The 25,572-nt window shown below is 53.4% G+C and overlaps 1 protein-coding gene across 6 annotated transcripts in view; it reads right to left on the reverse strand.

Moving 5' to 3' along the window:
* The window catches only part of DENND1A (DENN domain containing 1A), a 494,445-nt gene that overhangs the window by 21,221 nt on the left and 447,652 nt on the right, over nt 1-25,572 (reverse strand). For 3 of the 6 annotated variants that reach the window (XM_079927840.1, XM_079927838.1, XM_079927837.1), the window contains one exon: nt 4,574-4,630. The exons of the other annotated variants lie outside the window; for them this stretch is intronic. In XM_079927840.1, the coding sequence (XP_079783966.1) occupies nt 4,574-4,630 (57 nt within the window). The remainder of the gene's footprint in view (nt 1-4,573; nt 4,631-25,572) is intronic. 6 annotated transcript variants of the gene reach the window in all.

Consider the following 25,572-nt stretch of genomic DNA (forward strand, 5'->3'; position numbering starts at 1 on the left):
ATAGATCCGTCCCCCACTCGTGCGAACCCTGAACCGGTTTCCCGGCCTAGAGCCGGACTCCTCTTGCAGCTGGTAAACAGGATCACCTGGTTTGCACCTGACTTTGCACCACAAAGGCGGGTGCAGTCAGGGCAGCGATGCCCTGCCCTGGAGGTCCCGGGGTGGGGCTTTGGGAAGGTCAGACATTAAGGCCCATTCGCCTGTCCTCGCCCACAGCTGCTCCTTGTACAATAGAGGCAGGTTAGGAATGTGAACTTGTGGCTGAAATGGGGGGATTAAGTTTGTGGCAACTTCAACTGAACTTGCAACGTGGTGAAACATGGGGAAAAAGAACAACAGAGCTAATTAGACGAGCTGAGCTGTCAGAGCGCCGCTGAATGGCTCAGCGCCAACAAACAAAAGGAATGGGTTGGCAATCAGCAGGATCGATGGAGAAGACTGCTTCATTAGGGATGATAAACCAGACAGAGCAGGAAGGGGGGGCGGGAGGGGGAGGGAGGCGGCAAAGCAGGGGAGGGAGAAAGGCACGGCGGACCCAGAGACAGTCGCCCGCGTGGCTGCAGACACACCCAGAGTCACACACACATCTGACTGGTGTGGACAAAGCACACACAAAATAGCAGACACAAAATTACACTCATGGACAGACAACCACCCAGAGACACGCACAGGCCTCGAGATACCAACATGCCCAGTTTCACAAATACACACTCACAGAGGCACACACAGGAGGAGAAGGCACATGCACAAATCTCTCTTTCACACACACACACTCACACACACACACACGGCCGCAGACGTACAGCTAGAGCCGTAACCAGGCACAGACACACACAGACAAAATGGTTTAATTAAGCCCGAATCACAAGACGATACAGACAACTGGCCTGTCATATTTCAGCGATCACATCCGTCTTTCCGGGGTGCTTAGGAAGGGCGGGGGCTGGGGATGAGGGAAGAAACCACATGCACACACAACTACGACCGGCCCCACCAGTGCTAGGATCCCAGCAGCGCTGGGGGAGAAAATGCTAAACAGGGATTTGGAGCTCTGTTCAAGGGGGACTTGAGGGGAAAGTTGGGAAACCAGCCAATTCCCCACTGGATTTAAAACCTGAGAAATCTAAGTCGGCAGGGTTAAATGTGTATTGAATACAAAAGCACCGAGTACATTTGATTTTAATGGTGAGCAAGAAATAATAAATACAGAGCTTATAAAGCGCTTCACATGCAGCCGACCACAGCCTGCCTCTCCCCTGCACGCCCCGGCCCACTCCCCTGGGCCCACCAGACACTGGCAAGGCTTTCTTCTGCTTTTTCCTTTTTCTTCTTTTTAAAAAGAAAATCTAAACCCTCTGGTCACATCTGAACTCCAGCCACAGGTGCCGGGCTACAAGGCTCCTTCCAGAAAGGCTGAATGGTGAGCCCCCATGCTCCCACTCCCCTGGGCCGATGGCCACACTTCTGCCCAGAATGTCTGCAGCTAAGTGACCCGGCAAAGCCTGGCTATGGGCCAGTGGCTCCTGCCATGGGAGCTTGTCAGGCCATCTTCCTCAAGGCCCTTGAGGGGTTCCATAGCCCACGTGCCCCAGGTTCACCCCTAGTGTGCAGTGGTGCCCACTGGAAATGCTTGCATGAATGCACTCGGAGTGAACAGACCCTGGCGCACTGGGGAACGCAAGGCCGAGAAAGCACAAAACTTCTACGGCTCCCAAATTAGTCCCATAGTGACTCTGCTTGGCAGAAGGTGTTTGGGTTGGCAGAACTGGGGTACGTGTGCCCACCTCTTGCCAGGGACTGTGCTAGGTGCTACACATATATGACCTCATACCCACCAGGTAGGTGTAGCAAGCCATTCTACAGATCATGAAACTACGGCTCAGAGAGGGTATGCGTCTGGCCTAACATCACACAGTCAAGAAGTGTCCAAGCTGTGATTCAAACCAGGACAGGCCTCTCTGACTTCCAGGCCCAGGAGAATCAGTTCTGCTAGGTACCTGCCTCTTCAAAGTCTCATAACCCAAGGGGGGTGCAGCCCTGCGTGCCGGGCTGGTCACCTCCTGCACCAGGGCGGAGGCAGCGGCAGCTGCTGCTCAGGCTTTGCTCAGGGCAATACTTGCCTTCCCAAGTCCTCAGTCGCCAACGGATGTGGCTGAATTCCAGCCCCCTCGCCCCCCAATCTATACGAGTCCCCACACGGGTGACACAACGTGGAGCCCACAGTAGCTGTCTCCAGTACCTGAGTGCTTCCAAGGGGAGCAATCCTGCCCCGGATCACACTTTCTAAGAGACTCCCTGCCTGTCTTGGATCCTAGGTCTCTTCAAGGACTTCTGAGAGCTACCCTCTGGATGACATTGGCTTGGGAGAGGCTGCGTGGTGAGGAGTGGGGAGAGGCAGGGCAGAGAGGCAGGCCTGGGCTCAAGGGCCAGCGTGGCCTCTTACCATCTCTGTGGTCTCGGCTGCCATCTGGGGAAACAGCGTCTGCCTCCTGCAGGCTGTCGTAAGGACAAAGGAGCACAGTCTAGGCACACAAAAGGTGCTCAGTAAACGTCAATCCCCTTCACCTCTGCATGCCTGCCAGGGTCTAACACTGCCGCAGAGATTCCACAGGAAGCCCAGCCAGCTGCTGATGAATTTTTTCTCACCTGAAGGCTCTGCCCCAGTCCTTTGTACTCTGTGGAGATGGAGATGAAGGGTCTGGGGAGCTTGGTATGCTGAAAAGACCATGTGTTCTAGAGTCTGGTGACCCCTTTGTGGAGTTGAGGGACTTGGGTTAAGTCACGGTTTTCTCATCTCTAAAACAGGTGGAGGCAATGCCTACTTCATAGAGTCACTGTGAGGGTCAGCTGGGTTGATGTGGCCAAGAATGATTTGCCGACTATGAAAATCCTAGGTGAATGATGATTATTAAGAAACTGGGCCATTCCTTAGAAGCTGGAAGATTTAGAAACCTGTTAAGAAGAGTAAGAACTGCTACTGGGTGCCAGGCACTGTGCTAGGTGCTTTACAAATGTCATCTCTATCATGCTCACAAAAACCTCCATGAATGAGGGTGTATTCGAGAGAGAGGAGAGAGGCTCAGAGAGCTTCAGGACCTGCCCCGAGTCACACAACTTTGGTCTCAAGCCTGGCTCTGTCTACTCTCCAAAGCCATGTTGCTAATGACTGTACTGAAATTCTCACTAAATCACACAAGCTTTGACCCAGTAGCTGGCTTGCTGTCCCCCAAAGCGCTTTCTTTTTGCTGTTTGTGACTTCCTTCCAATGACAGCGAGCAGAAACATTCCAGCCCCTCGACAGCAGTGCTGATCACGGTTGGACTGGGGTACAGGATGGATCTGCCACACGTGGTTGGAACTGCAGTGTCACGGCTGCCTCCACCCCAGCCCTCTAACTCCCACATGGGGTAGGGAAGGGAAGGGAAACAGTGCCACAGAACTTTCCAATATCCGCGCAGAGAGCGGCCACCCAACCGATGCTGGGTACGTGCGCCTAGGATTCAAAACAGACACAGTTTGAGAGCGCTCCTAACCACTTCCGGCTTGGTGCTGCCTGATTCGAATCAATTTTTGCTCAAATAAACTCTTAAATTAAAAAAAAAAAGAAACAGATACAGTTCCGCCTAGTCAGCTGCACCCCTGGGCCGCCACACCTTTCGAGATGGATGTGGACACCGCCGTGGGGCGGCGGGAGGGAGTGGGACTCGGGCTCATGGGGAACTCTGAGGGCCGCTTCTGCTGGACTGCAAGAGTGGTGGCCGCTTTGAACAAGAAACAGAGAAACTCTTCTCTTGGTAAACAGCCCTCACTCAATGGTCCCGGCAAGTTTCCTTCCCACTTTAAGGGAACCTGCTAAAGTTATCAGGCCTCTCAGCACGACCAAAGTCTGAGCCCACAAGAAAAAGGACTTCACCGATGCTCAACATGGGACCCACACCCCATATGTTCCCAAGGTATGTTCTCTTGAGAAAACACGGATGTGTCTCTTTCCCTTGCCCACCCAATCCCAGGCATTGGTGGGTTCATCACATCTCACCCTGCTTCTCTGCCCTTACTTGGAGCTTCGCTCGGGAGGGTGGAGCCCCACGTGAGGCCCAGGAGATGAGGCGACCGGTCTCCATCTGAGCCGGTTCAATATTCTCTGGGCGTAGCCTCTACCCCCCAGGAAGGGATATCAAATGCATCTGCAAACCGAGATCTGGCGGAACAGACCCCTGCTGCCAGATTTCTGCTTCCTTTGTGAGGAAGAGGCAGCTGCAGCCTTTAAAGCTCATTGGCTAGCAACGTGGCTCAAGCCAGGAGATGCGCTCGAACCATGCACACACGGCAAACACACCACACGGCGACCCTGCTGCCTACAGCTCTGACCTGCGAGTCACCAAACTGATTCAGAAAAAGGAGAGAGAAGCCCAGAAAGTGCCAGTCCAGGGACATGCCACACAGAGGGAAGCTGAATAACCCACTTCATGGTTTTCTTTGGCAAGGCAGCTGAGTTCAGACCCCCGAGGTTTAGTCAGGCGGGGAGACGGCTCAGGCAGTGTTAGGCGGGAGGGCAGTACCACCGGCTACTCACGGGCCTCGAGCGCTGTATCTTGGGAGGCGGCGGGCGAGTGGGATGGAGTCTCGGCGGCTGCATTAAAGTGGAAACTTAAGGAATCAGTACACACGGAGATGGTCTGATGCATTTCCACACACGGCTCCAAGCATTCAGCCCCCCAAGCGGGAGCCCAAGGGCCGTCCTCGACGCCTCCTGCTGCCTCGGCCGGTCACCGGCTCCTGCACATCCCGCGTCCGAGGCCCTCCTCTCCACTTCGAGCCTGGATCACTGTAATCACCTCCAAACAGGCCCCCCCCCCCCCGCCGGATCTCCTCAGCCATTCTCCACACAGGCCAAGGGGGATCTTCTAAAATGCAATGTGACCCTGCCGCACCCCAGCTTCGAGACCTCTGCTGTCCCCTCCTGTCCTGGGGCCACACACAGTTCAACAAGGCCCTGGGCTGGCATTCCAAATCCTCCAAGACCTGGGTTCTGCCGTGCCCCACCCAGACCCCTCCCAACCTGTGCTCACCAGCAGACCCTCAAATGGCCTGAGGTTCTCAGGCCTGCTTCCTGCCTGCCCAGCAGGTGGAATGACCAACCCCATCCTGATGTGCCTGGCAAACCTTTACTTATCCTTCAAGAATTCGCGCAGGTCAGATGCTGCCTTCAGTGCTCTGACTCATCGCTCACTACCACCACGTATCTTCCCCTCCCCGCCCCCCATTCTCCTTCAGATGTTCATTTCCTTAAGGGATTCATCCCTGTGCCTTGGGAAAAAATATCTGCTCAGTAAATGTCTGAGGAACAAATAAAATTTTTGCACAAAATGCTTGACTTTTGAACTCAGGACTTGAATAAAAATCAACAGAGCACAGACCTCTTAGCTCGCTCCTCAAACCCTTTATCTCGAAAGTCAAGCTTTGTCCTGTCAATGGCCTGCCCATCTAGATGCCCTGGACAGTGGGGCAGACAGAGTAAGGAGAGGAAAGGTCCACACTAGACCAAGGTCACAGACGCTCGGTGAGCCCTGGGAGGCTTCCAGTTGGGTCCTCTGTGAACCTCGCGGTTCACAGAGGTCCATCAGCACGCCGCAAAGTCCAGACCTGCACCGCCCACTACAGGAGCCAATGGCCACACCTGGCGAATCCAAATTAAGACGCGTGAAATGCACGCGTCTTAATTTGTGAAATTAAGTGTGAAATGCACGCTGGACTTCAGAGACTTAGTTTGAAAAGAGAATGCAAGATATCTCAATAATTTTTTATATTGATTATATGTTGAAATGAAAATGTTCTGGATATTTACAGTTAAATATATTATTAAAATTAATCTCATCTGTTTCTTTTTACTTTTTAAATGCAGTTACTAAAAAATTTAGAATTCCGTATGTGACTTGCATGTGTGGCTCCTGTTACGTTTCTCGTGGACAGCACTTCAGAGCTTCACTTGGTTGGAGTGGTCCTCCAGGTAGTAAACTTGCCTCAGAACTCATTCTCTACAACCGGCTCCCGGAGAGACGGGCCATGCTTCAGGCGTCCCTGGATCCCTGGTGTCTGCAAAGGGCCTGTCAGAGTGGCCTATGGAGAAAATTGGCCGACTGACTTGGTGGAGAACTGGGGTCCCTCATGGCACATCGAGAGCATATGTGGATGGAGATAAAGTCTGGCTTCCCAGATCCTGTGCCGTTAGGAGTGTAGGCCAACCCGTGCTCGGTGACCCTTCTTCATTTGGAGGCTATCTGGGGTTAGGATGCCACCCAACGAGATGAGCATGGCCACCCACAAGTGCATAGGCTGCTGCCCTTGTCCCAACCCCCCGACTCTCACACACAACCCCCACTTCCCCCATCACCCTCAGCTTCCCTTGTCCTCGGCCACTCTGCTTCTGGGTGACCTCCTTCTCTAGCCCCAGAGCCCTCACCACTAGTCACCTCTGACCTGCATTTCTGTCCCTGCTGGCGGGGGTGGCAGCGTTCAGGAGGTGACCTCTGGGGTCAGACAATCTCAGACTGAACCCCATCCCTCCACTCATCCTGTGGCCCAAGATTTAACCATCAAGCCTTACTTTCCTCATCTGTAAATGCAGGTAATGGCACTACCTACCCAAGGGGGCTGTTAGGAAGTTTCAATGAGAAGATGTTCGCCAAGATCTTCAGCCCATAGACGCCAGCAACTATCATCATTATCAGGTTTGCCTGCCTCCAGCCTCTCCCCTTCCCAATCTATCTTCCATGCTTATTCCAGAGTGGACTTAAAAAAATACACGCCCAATTATGTCATTTGCTAGCCTAGAGCATCTCAGTGGAAGGCTGGCATCTCCCAAGGTGTCTTCTGAGAAACCATCCTGGGAGATGCATTGTATGAAAGACGAAAAGGGGGTTCTCCAGACAGACAAGTCTGGGAAGTGCTGTATCTTGCTCCATTTGGGGATTCACAGTGCTGGTTAGCACAGCAAAGGCCGCCAACCCTTGCAATAAAACACCTTACCGTGAACAGGCAAAACACTATTAACTCCTTTTTTTTTTTGTAAAAGTCCCATTTCCCACATTTATTTGGATATAGACTCACTTCCCCTATAACACCTGTTAATATCGCCTGGAAAATGTTAACTGAAGTGCTCAAAGCCCTCCGGATTCTGGGCCCCACCCATAAGCCTCTGCAATCTCATCTCTGGTGCATCTCCCCCACCAACCCCGCCCCGCTCAGCCCCTTGCTCTCCCTGAGAGCTCAAGTGTTTTTTTAATTTTTATTTATTTTTGGCTGGGTCTTCGTTGCTGTGCACGGGCTTTCTCTAGTTGTGGCGAGCGGGGGCTACTCTTCGTTGCGGTGCGTGGGCTTCTCATCGCAGTGGCTTCTCTTGTTGCGGAGCACCGGCTCTAGGCGCAAGGGCTTCAGTAGTTGCAGCACGCGAGCCCTAGAGCGTGTGGGCTTCAGTAGTTGTGGCGCGTGGGCTCAGTAGTTGTGGCGCGTGGGCTCAGTAGTTGTGGTGCGTGGGCTCAGTAGTTGTGGCTCGCGGGCTCTAGAGCACAGGCTCAGTAGTTGTGGCGCATGGTCTTAGATGCTCCGTGGCATGTGGGATCTTCCCAGACCAGGGCTCGAACCCGTGTCCCCTGCATTGGCAGGCGGATTCTTAAACACCTTGCATCTCCTTTTGTCTCACTCTTGGTGCCTCTTATTTGTCCTTCACTGTCTGGCTCAAGCACTGCCTCCCCCAGGAGGCCCTCCCTGCCCTTCCCTGAGGAGCATGGGTCAGGTGCTCTGCCCCCCATGTATTCACAGCACAAAGGCTGTAATTATCAGCTCACTCATTGCATTTCTCTGTTTATCTAGTATGGTACTGGCTAAATAGGTGCTCAGCAAAGATTTTTGGCTGAAGCTTCCTGGCACATGTAGAAACTCAACACGTTAGTTCTCTAGATTCTGTGATTAATTTATTTTGCTTTGATTGTCATCAGGAAGTGCTAGTTCTTTTGTAACTGAATTTATAAACGGTGGGAGGAAAGCAGCCTCTTGACCACACCTAACCTAGAAGCTAGTAAACCAGGGGAATTTATAGACACCAAGAAATGGTAACGTGGTACAACTGTCCTGAGTGTGGCCGTGAGGACCCACTGCAGGGATGCCGGGTATATCACGGCAGATCCCTCGGGGCAAGGCGCACAGTGGATATGCTGCTAAGAAGCTTCTGCTTCTTGGAGGGGAGGAAGTAGTAGGCTGTTGGGTCATGGTGGTTGCAGTTTCCCAAATATGCTGGGTGGCATGAGAGTGGGGGACACAGCTTGGGGAGAGCTGAGTACTCTGGGGACAGTTAGAACAGCCCATAAGGGTGGAATGGTGGTAACTTGGGCGGGAGGAGAGGGTGAAGAGAGAAGCTAGGGGAGAATCAACTCGACATACCGTTTTCTAGAACGTGGCTCCAGGGCTGGGGAAGCTGAATCAGGGAGTAACTGAATATGGGGCTGTAACAGGGTGAGGTGAGGTCTGACACGACTGCAGAGCTGGCCAGATACAGTTAAAGTCATGTCCGTGAGCCGGGGTCCCCACCCCCGGCCGCACTCCTTGCGGGCCAGGGCCAGTGCGCGCTTGTCTGTCTCTTCCCACGGCTCTGGTGCCAGGAGCTTATCCTTCCACGGACAAGGAGACAGACTGGAGGGGGGGAAAGTGACCTGCTCCCAGGCCGCCTGACTGCCAACCCAGGGCTCCTCCCACTGCTGGAGGAAGAGGAGACAAAACCAGAGGAGCCTTGGAGCTGAGAATCAAGAGGTCTGGGCACTTTTGCAGAGAAATCGTGTCGCATGTGATCCTCAGTACCCTAGATACACTGACTGCTGATTCTTAAGCGAGTTCAGAAAGGCTGAGCCTTTGGCAACCTTCGGCTAAGAAGAGTTCTGTTCAACAGTTCACCTGGCACTGCGTGAGCTGAGCTGTGGCAGGAGGGATGGGGCGCAGGTACATGCCTTCCTGAGGGTCACGTGTAGTCGGGAAGCAGATTCACTCCCCCATGCAAAGTGAGGGAAAAACTACCTGGGGCCAGGCCCTGGGGATTCAGGAGACTAAGACACAGTCTGTCCTTAAGGAGTGTGTGGTCTAATGGAATTTGACCCACATCACGGAAAAATACCTTTCTTAGAGTACAAAGAGCATTTGGGCTAAAACCCCAAGACACGTAATTTGGTGGGAAGACTCACGTGCGTGTCCTGACTCTGTCATTTTCTAGTTGAGTTCAATACTGGCTCTGCCATTTGGCAAGTTATTTAATCTAAGCCGCAGTTAACGCTTCTGTAAAATGGAAATAACTCCTGAGTCACAGGCACTGGTGTGAGGGGGCTACAAGAGTGCATTACAGCTGTGGGAGGCGCTGGTCTGGCAACCTGCCGATGAAACAAGACCATCCAATCCTCTGTCCTTCCCTTAAACCCCCCAGTCTTCCCAGTAGAGTCCTGTGAACGTGAGGACCTTGGTTTTTCAAGGGAGTGTGCTGTGAGCAGGGCGCTGTTGAAAGGGACTGGATTTTACTAATCTCTTCTATTTACATGATGCGTTTTCCTTTCAAAGCATTTCTACTTCTCTTCTTTCCTTTGAGCCTCACATTCCCTGGTGAGGCAAGTTAGAGGAGCGTTATTTCCCTGTAACAGAGGCAAGAAACAGGAGGCCCAGAGAGGTTAAGTGACTAGTATGAGGTCACAGAGCTAGTAGCAGGAACTAAAACAAGCAGGCATCCTTAGTCCATTGTGCTATCCTTGTCAACCAAAATTTCCAAAGTCACCTGGAATCCTTTCTGATTCGGTTTTTCTAACCCATATCCCTTCTGAAGTTGCACTATGTTGTTAAGAGATCTGTGCCTTAGAGAAAAGGCTGGTGAAAGAATGACTGACATCCTCCCCTTCCTTCCTTATTTGAGCATCTCTTTCCAGTGCTTTCCAAAGGAGATTCACGTGTTGATTCATTCAACAAACAATGCAGTATGCTTTGTACAGGCAAGAGGCACACCAGTGAATAAGACCCAGTCCTGCCCTCAAAGGGCTCCCACTCTGATGGTGGGGTTATAATACAGGTGGAAAGAGGTCTGTGGAGGTACCAAGGAGGGGCTCTTCTACCCGATGGGGGGGTACGGAATTTAGGTGCATGAGATGGGAACCCCAGTGATCCAACAAAACCAAGTGAGGGTGAATATGATGATGGGGCAGGCCAGGGGGAACGGCTGGTGGGTGGGGTCACATAATACGAGGCCTTGACTGTCAGCCTAAGAAGTGTGAATTTCCTCCTGAGTGCAGTGGGAGGGATTTAGGCAGGGAGGGACATATCAGAGGCCGTGGTGTCAAAGATGGATGGGAGGAGGATGGGTGGGCTCCTGAGGACAGACACTCCCTTCCGGCCAAGGGGCCCGCCCAGACCTCCATGCTGTCAACTCGCCAGCTGGCATGTGACTGCTGGGAGATGTGAACGTGAGAGGGTAAGCCCCAAAGTGTGACTGACATGGAAGTCCCAGAGAAGAGAGGAACTCTTTTGGCCTCTGACGGTCTCTGCCTGACCCTCGGCGTTTATATCTGTCAGCCGTGTGGACCAGGTGAGTATGCTCATTGGATATGAAACCCACATTTATGAGGACAGCATCTGATTTGCAGTTAATTTGTTGATGCAGCAAAACACATTGTTTCCAAAAGGTCGGGGGGGGGAAGCCGTGTTGGAATATCAACTTAATTACCTGGGTGGCATGAATGAACGGCCGCCCTACACGGGGCTGCAGGGTGGAAAATGCTTCACCGCCAGGCGTGGACATGGGGCAGAGAGTGAAGCGGGGTTACAGGTGGGGGCAGCCTGCGAGGTGGGCAGAACCGAAGCTCCGGTGGCCCGCTGTCTTCTAACGCCTAACCAGCGCATTTGCTGTCCCCGGGAATGAGGGTCATTATTCCATTTCACAGATGAGCGGAGGCAAAGACTTGCCCAGGGTCACACCAAGCAGTGGATGACAGGCCTTCAGAAGAGGGTCGAAGAGCTCGTCTCAAGTTAACTGTGCACTGGGGCAGGAGTCCTGTGATGGACGTGGGAGGGGCCGGCTGTTTGGGAACCAGTGCACAGATGTCCTCAGTCCCCATGGAGGACACACCTTGGACTATCCCTTTAACATCCCTTTAAGGTCAGAATCAGCCTCCCCTTTTCACAGCTGGTAAAGCAGACTCAGGGAGGGCAAACAGGCGCTACCTAAGGCCACACAGAAAGTGAAATGTCAAAGTCAGTGGGCGGACAGGCCAGACCCCAAGCGGGGACCGGTGGTGAGGGGAAGGGGGCAGAAGATTGGAGATGCCCGAGGCCACAGGGATCAAGCAGCTTCACTGAAGGCCGAGGTCTATGCATGCAAAGCTTGGGGTAGGGAGGCAACCTGCTTGAGGTGGCAGCCAGAGCCCCTGCCGTTACCCTTTCTGAGGGCCAGAGAAGGTGGGGCATGCCCGATGGCGGCTGGAGGCATGAGAACGGTGGCCTCCAAGGTCAGCCTCAAAGGGGGTCTCAGGTCCTTTGGGTCTGAATGGTATTCTGAACTGTCCCTTTTCTGTCAGACTCCCATCTAGCTCACCTGGAAGAGGCCCTGGCATCCCCAAAGGGGAGGCTGGGGAGATGCTGCGGGCTTTTCTGTGCCAGGGATGTGCCCCAACCAGATACGCTTCCAGGAATGGAGAGGGTAAAAGAGAAAATTCACAATTAAACCCTGTTACTGTTTAACGAGGGGAGAGTTCACCTGGTTAATTTTCCTGGCTAGTAGCCACATCAATGCTCTGACCTGTGCATGAAACGGGCCTGGTTGGGGAGGAAGACAAAGCTTTCTGTGGCTTTACAAAGGGCCTCTGGGCTGAGAGCAAGGCTCCTCTACTCCTCGGGAAGGGAGAGCCGCTATTATGCAAGGTATGAAAATAAAAGAGGGCTTCTTTTGATAGGCCTCCAAAAAGGAGTGTATTGAAGCTATATTTGTGTGGAGTGTCTCCTTTGAAATGCCCAACCAGCTCTCTCAGGCACAGCTCTCGCCTGTCCCCCAACTCCTGTCATTATCTTGAATCCTCTCGTCCACACTTGATAGAGCTGATCCTGCTTGTTGGGGAGGATCAAATGCTTGCCTCCGCTTCAGAGTGTCAGCAAGGATGCCGGAGAAGACTGAGCGCTGGTGTCCTACAGCACTCGCGCTGTGCCAACAGCACTGGGCAGGCCCTGGGCCCCCACAGCGGACCCTGGGGTCCTCGGGCCCTGCAGCATCCGCAGAGGTAACTCCCAGCTCCAGGCTGTCATCTGGGAGGGACGCTCATGGAAAGACACTGCACAGGATGGACTTCTGCATCAGAGCTGAGGAAGAAGTTTCCATCCTGCCCGTACACGATGACAAGGTGCTTCTTACTGGGAAAGGGAGGCTGGGAGGGGCCTCATCCTGGAGCACCCTCAACGGGCCAGGTGTTACCCAGTATATCTCAGTCAGTCCTAAACCTCTGGATAGAAGCCCTGGCATAATCCCTCCGGCCCAAATTCGCACAATACGTTAGGAAGCTGGCTGTCGGACTCCGGGGGGAGGTTCCCACATGCCTGCAACTCGCCGTCCTGAGGCACCCTCTGCAGTGGTGCTGGGGACTGAAGGTGGCCCTTGAAGAAAAGCTGTAGCACCTGCTGTCGGCTCTGTACGCCGTTGTCTCTGGAGAGCGGCTGCCGGGGACTCAGCCCCCTCGACAAGTCACCTTGCGAGGCCACTCTCCCTGCTGGGCCCAGGCACTCTGCGGCAGTGAGAGCTGAGCTGAGAGACGGTTCCTCCCGGTCCTGGGAGCAGCGCATTCTTCCCCGATGTTGACAGGAGTAGTATTTTGTAGCGGTGCTGGTTAATTTGTAGTGGCATTTGTGGTTTGAAGCCTTGTCAAGATCCCTGATTACTTCCCGTGCAAGGAGCTCGGTTGATGGGGAAGTTCACATGCTGAACAAAAGCAGCAAGGCAGCTGTGAGGGAAGGCTGCGAGGGGGCCGGGTGACCCCAGGCCGCTTGGGGGACAGAGGCGGGGGGAGGGAGGGGGGACAGCAGTGGGGCGGGGGAGGGGAGCCCTTTGTTTTTAGTCAGGTGCAGCTGCTCGGTCTGAATAGGTGGCATCCCATTGGCGGCCCGAGGTCAGGCAGCAGATGCGGGCCGTGGCTGGGCAGGGGCAGGGAGCCTTGCTGACGCGTGCCATTCTCTGCCCAGACAGAAACAGGAGGCGGGGGCTTTGCTGCTACCTACGTGGGGGCAGCCATCTGGGATGCCATCAAGGGTGCCTGGGTGACATTCCCAGGAGGTGGGGGATGCCAGGAGGGGCTTCCAGATGTTGGGAGAGAGAATCCTCCTCTGACAGAGGCAGGGGAGCTGCTTTGAGGCACTTGCTATGTTCCAGGTTCTGTACTAGAAGCTCTGCCTGTAAGGTCTCTAATGACCCCAACCACCCTGCAGAGAAGGTAAAAATCCCCATTTGAGAGATGAAGAAACCGAGTCTGCATGGCTCAGTGACTTGCCCAGGCCTCACCGCTAACAGGTGGCTGAACCAGCCTCCAGACCCAGGGAAGTCTGACCCCAAGGAAGCCCACACTCCTTCCATCAGACCCGATACACAAACGGCAGAAGGAAGATGCTGGATCTTATCCCCTTGAGAATGAGGGTGCTCCCCTCTCCCTGGGGAGTTCCTCCCCCCAATATCCTCTGAGTTTTTTGTCTTGCTAAGTCCATTCTGACCACACAGAAAGGTTTGTCTTTGCAGCCGCCTACATTTCACCAGGCCTGTGTCCTGACTTGGGGAGGGTTTGCTCGGTGCATTTAAGGGTTGGGGCCAGCTCAGCAAAACCAAGGCTAATTTATCATCTCTGGAATGGTGTCCACCCCAAGCAGTACTACCACTAGGAAATTAAAATAAAGATCTTCTCCCGATTTTGCAGTTGTACAGATAGGATCGCACAGCATCTTCCGGAAAGGGAGTCCGGTGACTACGACAGCTTCCACGCTGCTCTCCCTGCCACCAGCTCCCCCCGCCCTGGTCCACCCGCAGCTCGGGGAGCTGGTCATGTCCTGCAGACAGTTCTCGGCAGGCCATTCGAGATCCAGTCTCTGGCCCACCCACCCCATATGCCACCCTACCACAAGCAGCCCATTTTTCCAGCCCTGCAAAGACATGCCCTGCCACTCATGTGCCACAGCCCTTCACAACGCACGTGCTCGTCCTGGGTGCCCTTCCTGCACCTGCCTACCCGGTGGGTTCGGCTCATCCCTCAAGCCTCTGTCCCTTCCCTGGAAGCTATCCCTCTCTTCCTGGCTGGATAGAGCCCGGCTTCTTTCTTCTGTCCCTCCCCTAAAGACGAGGGGTTCCTCGAGAGTGCCGTGGCGTCTTGGTCACATCTGAATCCTGGGCTCTAGGCACAAGGCCCGCACGCGGTCAGTTCAAAGTAAATGCTCGCCCAAGACTGTGGGACTAGACTCAAATGATCAGTAAGGCCGTTGCCCAGCATTTGACTAATGTGAACCAACTAGCTGTCATCCTATCACTGAGTCGCACTGTCCACGAGGCTGGCGATATTTCTGATCAGGAACGGCATGCTTCTGATCAGGAAAAACTCCCAACCTAGAGCCCTCCTGGTCTAACAGGTTGAGCCCAAGGCCACCCTGAAGAGCAAGAGACTTTTCGAGGAGAATGCAAAGGTGGGAAGCTTAGATGTGAAATATCCCCAAACTTCCCCAGTGTCTGTTAAAGACAGTCAGGTTCGCCAGACAGAGGTGTTTTTTTTTTTTTTTTTTTTTTTTTCCTTCCCTCAGAACAAATGGATGGAGAACCTGTTTTTAAAATTCCTGGACCCTGGCATACATTTCTATCTGTGTCAAAGTCTAGCCCTCCACCGCCTCAGCAGAGTTTAAAATCCTAGCTAATAGGTTAACAACTGTTTTTCTTCAGCTTCAAATGAAGAATATCAGAAGGCTGGGGGGGAATGCAGCTCTCCAATTTGTACGGACTGCACACAGCTCCCTGCAACGTGTGTTTGACAGGACTGACATTCTGTACCGCTGTGAGATGGGAAAACGTGTGACATTTTTATTCATGGTGGCGTACGCCCTTGTAATGATCAGCTCTGGTCGATGTGCTTACCGCAGCAGCCCCAGAGCCCTCGGAGAACAAACAGGAACCCAAGGTGCCAGCAGTTCGACTGCCTTATTAAACACCGCCAGGATCCTAACGAAGACCAACTGCTGGAAAATCTCACTGTCAAATCCTCAAGGACATTGTCAGTGCACAGCTAACTGCATATATTTTTCATTTAAAATACTGAAATCCAGCATTGTGCCATTACAACCGAGGGGAGGGGCACCCACTCCAGCGGCCATTCTGTCGGCTGCCTCTTCGGAGCTCCAGATGCCCAGTGGGGTTCAGGGCTGAAAAAGGGGTGGCGGAGACGGGAAACTGACTTTCTGAAAACCCAGCCCAACCTTCAGGGTGAAAGGCTGCAAGTTACAGGGCTCTGGTGAGAGTCGTTTAAACTTGGAAAGTCGATCCACTGGCTCCCTCCTAAGTCTGAGAGAATCTGCATCCGTTTCCCCCAGCCGGCCCTCTTCCTGTAGGTGCAACCCATCGCATCCTGCACCTTGGTGCTAATCAGCCCGCTGCTTGGCGGCAGACCTTCAGACATCTGCAGGAACACATGGCCGTGGTGGGTTTCACACCTTGGCAGCAGAGCTCTGGGTCAGGGTGCCCACCTGCGATCTCACCACTCGCCTCGATCCCAAGGCCTCAGGGTCAGTGTGCAGGAGGACCCCTCCCTTCGGCGGTCATCCTGAACCCGCACGCACACTGACGGATGGAAGCCAGTCTCGTGTAGACCCTGGAGCTTATCGTGGTTGTGACGTGGGGTGGCTTGGTTACGGCTGCACACGCTAACGTGCTGTGTATTTACCTTGTGAACGTGTATTATTTATGCGGTGCCCTTATTTCCGTACTCCAGCCCTGACGCACCAAGACATACTCTGCTATTTATTTATGGGGTCCTTGGCATAACGGGCCTCACAAGGTGCCCATGTGTGGTTCTTGCGGGTTTGCAACAAACCGTAAGTGGTTGGCTAAACAACGGGATGTTCTCCATCCATCACAGACAGAGGCTTGCATTTTAAGGGGCTGTCCGTAAAGCTGGTTTAGCATAATACTGTACATCATCCTTGGCAGAAATGCCCTGGGACGCTGAAGAGCTGACAACCCAGCGAGAAGGAGCCCTAACCTTTCCTACCCTGGGATGGGGCATGGGGTAGAGTAAGCCATGGGTACCCTGGTTACAGGTCCCAGAGCAAGGGGGGAAAGGAAGGAGGATGGTAGACAGCCCCAGGGCAAAAGCAGGACAGTGAGGGTGGAGGTACCCTGTTCCTCTCAGCTGGCCATTTTGTCCTTCTGCAGAGCCTTTCCGCATTGACCCCGTATATCCCAACAGACACTCCTTTCATCATGGGCTGTGCCTCAGATCTCATTAGAGCATGCTGGTTAGAGGAAGAGAAATTCAGCCTGCATCCAGCCCTGTGCCATTCCAAGGTGAACCTCAACAGTTCCCACGGAAGGCATCCAGCGGACCACGGCGTCCTGTCCCTTTGGTCCCCTGGACCTCTCTCCCATCGTTCCCTCATCCTCACATCCCACGAGCTCTCGTCTGAATGCTGGCAGCATTGTTAGTGGTCTCCTGGCCTTACCTGCTTCCACCCCTTCTAGCAGTGGCCCAGAGTCAATGTTCCCAGATGCCATTCTCTTGAATATAATCCCTCACTGGCTCCTGACACCCACAAGGTATGATTCAAGCTCCCCCAGGGCCTGGCCCCTGTCTACCTCCGCCTACCTCACCAGCTGCCTCTACCAGCATTTCTCTTTCTGCATGGTTTGTTCACTGTGTCTCCCAGACAAAGAGTGCCATGAAGGCAGGACACACATCTCATTCCTTCGCGACCCTGGGGACTTGGACAGGGCTTGGAGCTCGACGTGTTGGATAAGTGAAGGAAGAATTAATGAAGGCATAAAAAAGTGACTCAGAGTTCTGCCTGGCAAAATACTCCAAGGCATCAGGATTTTTAATCACAAAAAGCAGGGGAAGAATTCTTAGCTGGTCATCGTGGTTTGGGCAATGGAAAGTGTTTGGTAGATAGCTCTGGGGTGAAAGTGGCCCTCTGTCCCACCCTGTCTCTGTGGAGAGAACCATCCCCTGGTCAGCACGCCTGGAGAGCCACCATCTCTGCTGATCGCTTCACTCCACCTGGCCTCCCGCGGCGCCATCTTGCCAAGGCTCAATCTACTGCCCCTCTGGAAACATTCTCTATCAACCTCTCCAGAAAGTGCAAACAGGGATCCATCTAGAAGGCGTCAGGGAGTAGGGCTTCCCAAGGAGGGCTGAGAGGTAGCTGTAACCATGGACCATACCATGGTTATGGGCAGTAACATCTCAGAAATTCAGTTTAGACTGCTGCCAGGCAATGTTAATCGCCCATCACATTTTGCATGTTAAGTGGGATATAATCAGCGATCCCTTGGGAGAAGTCCCTTTTATACATTCTCTTTTAGTACTTTTATTACATTTTAAAATTCTTTGCAGTATAAACTAAATGTGATTCAATATTCTAGAAGACGTGGAACTAAGCAGACTGACAATAAAACTAAGCTGGCAAAAACAGTGACCTAAATTAGGGAGACGGTCAGTGCCATCTCAGATCCAGTGTGCAGGAGGCTGGCAAGCAGCCTTTGCTGCCAGGGAGCTGCCGTCACCACCAAGCTGTCCCAGGTCAGCTGAGATGGGCGGTATGATGGAAGAAGCCAGGGTTTTGAATCTGAATCCATCCTACCAGCCAGGGGATTAGGGCTGGACCCTAGTGAAAAGTGGGGCACTCGTGGTCCCTCCTGCATCAGTCTGGGGAAGATAACGTGAGAAAATGCAAACACCTGCTGAGCATCCTGCACAGAGCCCAGCAGGCGCTCAGAAGGGCAGCACCACTGCTGGTCTTACCCCTGTGTTAAGGAATCCAGGGCTCTGTTAGGTTTACTCTGGGGAGGAAGCAAAGTCTCAAATCCAGGAAGTAGCCGTCAACCTTAGCCAGGAGTGGGGGAGAAGCAGAACAGTGACCTTGACCTCCCTAGCCACCCTAAGCCGTACTGCTGGAGTCTAAGCCTGCCCCAAACCACTGGCAGCCACAACCAGATACCCCAGGAACCAGAAGGAACTGAGGCAGAAGGTTCGATGGAGGGGTACAGTGAGGGGAGGGCCTGGGGTCCAGCATCAGGTAGACCTGGTTTGGAAATCTTGCTCTGCCACTTACTGTGTGACCCTGGGCAAGTTGCTTAACTTCTCTGAGCATCAGCTTTCTCGGGAAAATAATAACCGTATCAGTCTCACAGGGTTGTTGAGAAGATGCAGTGAGATGATACTTGTGGAGGGGTTTGCATGAGAATGAAAACTGACCCGGATGACCCATCCGACGCCTCCTCAGCCTGCCACTTCTCAGGTAGTCCTTGACACCCCTTCCCCCAGGCATGGCCAGGTTAATTATTTACCTCGTCCACAGCAGGGCTCAGGGATTGATGGGGGACAATGTGACAGGCAGCTCCGGGCACGGCGCTCCCGTGGCCACAGGGCGGGGACTCCCCACACCGGCAGCGACACTGAGTTGATTCTCCCGGAGGATTGTGCTTGTGGGATAGAATTTATTTTCAATATTTTATGTTTTATTTCCCCTTCCCTACTGGGATAAACTCTCCACCTTTGGCACATAGAATTCTAATCTGAGAAAATGCCTCCTCTGGTCTCGCTGGATCAGATTTCCTGCTCTTGTCCCGCTGGGCTCAATCTCTCCCTGGCGGGGAGCTGCATTCCGAGCTGCTCCAGCACAGACCTTAAAAGAAATGCTGTTTTTAGGCTCTGGTCAGTCCTCTGGCAAAGAGACCCTGCTGTCACACTGCTGAACGTAGACAGGCTTGGGGGACGCAGGAGGCCTGTCACGCACACATGGCACCGCACGCAGGGGTCCTCAAGTGAACTCAGGCCTGCAGACCAAGAGCCACCTCCCTTTTTTGATTTCTCCGGCCCTGAACTGACTGGTGGCTCAAGCGCATGGGGAGTGCACAGAGCTGCCCTCACCCCCCACGACCCACGGCCTTCCGTGTATTCACCGCTCACCACTCAGTCACTCCCCAGACTCACTGGGCAACTCATCTGCACCAGGCCCTGCAAGGGTGCTAAGGTCACGGAGATGAGGCCGACACTCTCCCTGTCTGGGGACAGTGCGTCAGGCGGGGGACGGTGCTGGCCCAGGGCGGGGACGGATGGCTCTGCTTGGAGGAGTCGGGGAGGGCTCGTGGGGCGAGAGGCGCTTGAGCGGGCCCTGAAAGGTTGATGGCGTTTTGTCAGCTGGAGCAGAAGAGGAAGGCCATTCCTGGCACTGGAGACAGTAGGTGCCCATTCATCTCTGGGTTCCCCCAGCGCCCAGCACGAGGCCTGGCCTGGTGCAGACGCCCATGAGGAGCTGGTGAAGGAGTGAACACGGAATTGTGCTGGGCACTAGAGGAGAGGAAGGGACTCTGCCTGGGGTGGGGACACTTAGCAGAGTCTCACAGGGTGAGAAGGAACTGGCCAGATGTCAAGGACTGCAGGTACCTCCAGCCCAGCAGGCCCAGCCGTGGGCAGGAGGCTGGGAGGGGGCCCTGGTGGCTGGGTAAATTCTCCTTTTCATCCAGCAAGTCTGTGCCCCGGGGAGAGAATCCTGGAGAGGGACCCACATTGTGGAGGGCTGATGGGCCCTCCCATCTCACTACTTGCCGATGTTTTCTGATGCCCCTTGTGCCTCACAGACCAGTGGAGGAGAGCGACGGGTGACTCGAGGAATTTGAGGGATGTACGGGTGCGGTGCGGCTGACATCCAAGGGCAGCTGGGGTGGGGCAAGTCTGGGGAAGGCCAGGGACAGACTAAGACATTGCAGCAAGTGGAGCTCGTGAGGCAGGGCTGGATGAAAAGCGGACACTGGAGCTGCCAGAGCAAAGGTGGTGCTGGAAACCACAGGGGTAGCCGAGCTCCCCACTGAGTGGAGAGTCAGAGGGGACAGGCCAGAGCTGGGGAGGAGCTCTGTCCAAGGGAAGGAGGACCAAAGACAGCTCCCTTGGTGCAAAGTCCAGTTCAGAACTCCTGCCCTTCTGGACTCGACGCTTCATCCATCCACCAGGCTCCCGCCAGCCAGCCCCATTTCCATGCCTTGGTGTATTTTACTTGGACCTTTCTGGAGACTCTACCTTGGGCCAAAGGAGCGATTTAGAAGGCAAGAATTCTCTACTGCAACCAGCCAGAGAAAGCCATGGGGCAAGGTGCCCGGAATTCCACCTGAAGTCAGTTGCCACCCCCTCCTAGAACAGGCTAGAACAGCAGCTCTGTTTGGTCGCTCAGGTTCAGAACCATCATCAGGTATCTGAGACACAGCCTGGACAGGCTGCTCCCACCTAAACGAGGACAATGGGCTCTCTACCTAGTCCTTGAAGCTGATGGACAGCAAGGGCAATAATTAAACATTGCATCTACTCTGCAGTGATCTCCAGCAAGTCAGCAGTGATGAGGTGACGGGCACCTCCTGAGCATGCCGGTGGGGAATCACCCCGAGGACCAACTGGTTGGAGTTTAAAACAAACGAAAAGGGACTTTGAGATGCTCTGTGGCATGATCATACAGCACGGGTCTGTGCCTTTCAAAACCACCAGATGGATTCTGTCCACCAGGATAAAGTTGAACCACTCACTGTGACACCGCGGTCTCCCTGAAGGCAGGGGCCTTGCGATCGTCACCCTGTTTTCACAGATGTGGCACAGAACAGGTATCCGTGATTATCTGCTGAACAAGTGACCTAGGTTCTTGGCTCTTTCTCCACCTCTGGGCCCTGGGTTGCGGCTGACTTGGCACACTCCACTCCCCAGAAGCTGTCACAGGCAACTGTGCCCATCTCTGTAACCTGCAAGCCCTGATTCGTACCTCCCTGCCATGCACTCACCTGTCCCCTCTCTATCTGGTGCCCTGGGTGACCTCTGACCTTGGCCCTCCACCATGTATACTCTTGATTTCAAGACCCCCACCACTCTGGGTGTGAACCTTTCTCTGCCATCAGACAAGAGAACAAGGGCCTGGGACAATGTCTCCTGTTTGGCTTCTGTGCACATTTATCTGTTTTCCCTTCTTTTGATAATAGCCCCCTTATTTCCCTTCCAGGAACTACCCCTCCTGTGCTTCTTAGGTATGTGTTTCAGGTAGAGCCTTACTCGTGGCCAACAGAAAACCCTTGGCCACAATGATGGGTTCTAAGACAGGCAATATGATCAAAGTTGGTTCAATGAGTGAACCCATGCCTCGTGTGGCAGTCACTAGGAAGTGACACCCTCCTGCTGGTCTCACCCCTGGAAGGATACAGTCTGGAGCTGCTGCAGCCAGGGAAAGCCTCCCTGAGAATGGTACCAGCAGAGGAGGCCAAGCCGGGAGAATGCAGCAAAAAACTGGGTCTGATTGACATGATTTAATGCCTGGATCAAGTCATACTTGAAGCTGGTATGAGTGAACAATTTTTTTTTTTTTGTCTCTTGCAATCCAAAGTAACCTAATTGATGGAGATTCCTAGTATAAGCCCTGCCCCGGTCTCTGGGGGCTGGGCTGGCCCCTGACACCCCCAATACTAACTCCTACACATGCCCAGTTTCTATCCTGCATTCTAATCCCTCACACATACGAAGAGAGCACCCAGCGTGCCTCTGGTGTCTAGTGATGGGTTTGGTGTGCAGAGTCTACGCTGGGTGCAGAATACTAACTTTCTTGTCTTGGTGCCAACCGAGGCCCAGAAATATTAAGGAAGGCCTGGGATTTGGAAGGAAACCAGAAACAAGGCCTTACCTGTGGTCCAACATCCTGGGATCCTGGGCCACCTGCCAAGGCTGCTGCACTGGCCCCATCACTACAAACTCAGCAGGAAACTGCCATGTTCTTAGCACAGAGCTGGAGCGTGAACCTGAGGTCTAGTAATAGACAACATGGCTTTGAATCCTGACTGTTGCTCCTCAGCTGTAAACCTTGGCTAAGCCCCCAATCTCTCTCAGCCTGTCTCCTCTGCAAGAGGAGATGATACCTGAGACCCAGTAGGCTGGTTAAAAGGACTCAGTGGACTCACTCGTGGGAACTGGAGTTGGAACACAGACCCCCTTTTCCAGGTCTCAGCACGGTGCCTGGCATGTGGTGAGCAATTCAGCCTCATGGCCCCCCTCCCCTCCCTCACTGCTCTTCGACCATAAGACGTGTTCAAACTGCTGTGGAGGTGCCCAAGACCTAGCAGGAGGGGGCTGGACTATGGTCCTTGGCCCTTTGCAGTCCTCCTTAACTTGTGCTGAATGGAGGTCAGGTGGTGGAGCTTAGAAAGCAAATTGCTACTTTGAACCTGGATTTTCATTTGGCCGCTGACATTCCTCAGCCCTTCCACGGCGCATCAGGAGCCCCTGAGCTACCTGTGGCATCCTAGCTGAGAAGGCAACAACACACGCTTAATCAGAAATCGCCTAGATTTTTCAACCCAATCCTTATAACTTCCAGAATCTGATTTCTCTGTTTTTCACTGGCAAGTTTTTCCTCTTGAAATCGAACATGTCTGCTCTGCGGAGCAAAGCCTGGCCTTGTTAACCTGGCATCAGAAAGCTGTCTCTGGGCTACCTGGGCTATGAGAAAGTGAGGCCACCTGGAAAGACAGGACCAGCCAGCCACCCTCGCCAGAAGATCTGACAAACCCACTACCAGTGAGGGACCACACTGCTTCGGTAACGGCAGGGCGTGAGTCAGAACAACTCTGCACAGCCACCAGCCTGCACTGAAGGCAGAGCTGCCTGCTGGTCACCCTGTAGGCGCACGCGGGAGCTGGAGGGAATGGAGCGGGAGGCCACCCCAGTCGTGCTCGCTTTCTCACGCAAAAATCTGGTTGAAAGAGTGGAAATAGGGGCAATGGAAAAGGGGGAAATACGATTTGAAAACCACAGGGCATCGTGCAGGGAGCTCTGCCTTGTGGCCTGTGAAGGCACAGCTGATAAGTTAGGCCAAGAAAACGACTTCGGATGGCAGACCACGACACTCACCTGCTCACTCACGCCCGGTGCCCCCACCTGCCCCCTGGCCCCTTCCCCTCAGGTGTGTGAGTCAGACTTGGGCGCCGTCTCCCTGCCATACCCCCAGTGCCTCTCCCCCTGCCCCACGATGCCAGCCCTCCTCGGTTTAGCTGTTGACTTTCCCACAAGAGCTGTAGGCACGAGGGTCAGTTACACGTGTGCACGTGCAGGGGGGCTGCCACTGAGGGGTGTGTGTTCTGAGAGCCGCGGTGTGATGGGCGCTGGGAAGACAGGCTGACTGGGAGGCCGTGTCAGTGGGTGACTGACATCTGGCTCTGCTTTTGCTCCACTGGAGAAAGAGACTGATGTTTACCGAGCGCCCATGTGTAGCGCTGATCCAGACAGACAGTACCTCACTCAATCCTTATAAAGACCTATGACGTGAGTATTATTATCCCCACCCTAAAGCTGAGAAAACTGATTTCACTAAGGTTAAGTTACGTAGTGAAGGTTACCAGCTTGTTAGTGCCAGAACTGAATTTAAGTCCACAGCTGCCTGATGCTAAAAGCTGTGCTTTACCCTCTTCAGCTGATCAGCCTCTGCCTTTCAGCAGCTCCATACTTGGGGGGATGGGGGCTGTATTTGCTTTCTCTCTCTGTGAATGGCTGTTACAGATGTGCGTGCCTGTGCATGTGCATGTGTGTAATTTTTTGGCCATACCATTTGAAAGCAAGTTTCAGACATCACCTAAATACTGCAGTGTGTACCCCTGAGGCATAAAGATAAGCCCCTAAAAACCATGACATACATCAACAATAGCTCTAACATATCACCTAACACCCCAGCCCATCTTCAGATCTTCCAACTTTCCCAAGAATATCTTGGAAGCTTTTAAAAAAAAAAAATCCAAGTTCATACCTTGCATTTGGTTATACAGCTCAGTCTCTTTTACAGATAAAATCTTTGCTTTTTTGATAGAATTCAGGGGACACCGGGCCTTTCCTTCCCTTGCCTGCTCTCTTCCCAGCTTTCTTCCTTTCCAGGTCGACCCATCCTGGAAGTCTGGGGGTGTCCCAGTGCTCGTCTCTCTCCCCTCCCCTCCGTTCCTGGGGCATTTAGGACTAGACCTTAGGAGCTCATAAAAACACAGAATGAGACAGGATCTAAATTCCTATAATACAAATCTGTTTCTACTCGGAAACAGAAACCTTATTTATGGAAAGTGATTTGGAAGTAGTTTTTGACCACTAATGGAATATTCATTTTCCTTTTTCAAATGAATGGAATTACAAGCATAGCAACGGAAATAAAACCAAGTAACCTGGACACACAACAAGTACTTAAACAATAATCAATTAATTATTAAGCAATTTGAAAATCCACATCAATAATGAAACCCCAAGACATCTACTGACTGCCAGGTCAGTGCCAAGCCCTATGGTGGATGTTCCAGGCTCACATTCTCATGGGCCTAAAGGTATAGTTACAAGGCTGCGTGAGATGCACTGCATGTGCCAAGTTCTGGGGCAGCACAAACACAGGAGCGACCAAATCAGTCGGGAAGATTTACCAAAGGGACATGCTCTGAGGGCGGACAGGCAGATCACCCCGGGCCTCGCGGGCTCTGCCAAGGGTGAAGGTGGAATCTTCAGGGGAGACAGGGAGCAGGGAGGTGGCACGGCCACTTGTGTGTGAGGCTGTGTGGGGAATGCAGTGCGGGGGAGTCTGGAGGCCCGGAGGCCAGTTAGGAAGCTCTGGAGCGGTCCAGGTGAGCGATGACGCAGCCTGAACCAAAGCTGTCAGAGGCGCTGGAGAGGAGAGGGACTGGGCGGTGGCAGAGGGCAGAAGGGAGAGGCTCTGGGGCGTGGGGAGTGGACCTGAGCTTGTGGATGGACCTCGCTGTGGTGGGAGATGGAGGAGGGGGGTGAACGTGGCGCGAGTGCACATTCAGACTGCAGGCCTGTGGTGTGAGGTGTCTGGAAACATGTGAACATCTGTCTGAGGTGTTTGGGAGGCAACGGCTGAGTTGAAGAGGATCGTGTGTGACTTCCAGACTCATTGGGACAGAAGGGGTTTCTCAGGGCGCTCAGAGCTGAGGGTGCTGAGCAGGCATTCGCTGGCTGGGCAGCTTCTCCAAAGCAGCATGAGACTGGCACTAAGTGACCCAGCTCACGCTTATAAAGCACAACTCTCCGTATGCACAGATAAGCAGGCAACCGTATTCCAAGAGCTGCTTCTGGGGGTGTATCCAAACCACTCCGTCCCAGGTCTCTGGAAGCCTGGTAGCGCTTAGTTTGAGCTTTGGTTTAACTGGCTTTTCAAACTTTATGTTAAAGAGGTTTAGAGAGCTTTGCTCTCTAAATAGACACCTTTCAATGCACACTTTTTGGAATCTAGCAGATTGGAAGACAGGCAATTACTCTGTTTGTA

Source organism: Stenella coeruleoalba, assembly GCF_951394435.1.
Source record: "Stenella coeruleoalba genome assembly, chromosome: 7".
Taxonomy (NCBI): Eukaryota; Metazoa; Chordata; class Mammalia; order Artiodactyla; family Delphinidae; genus Stenella; species Stenella coeruleoalba.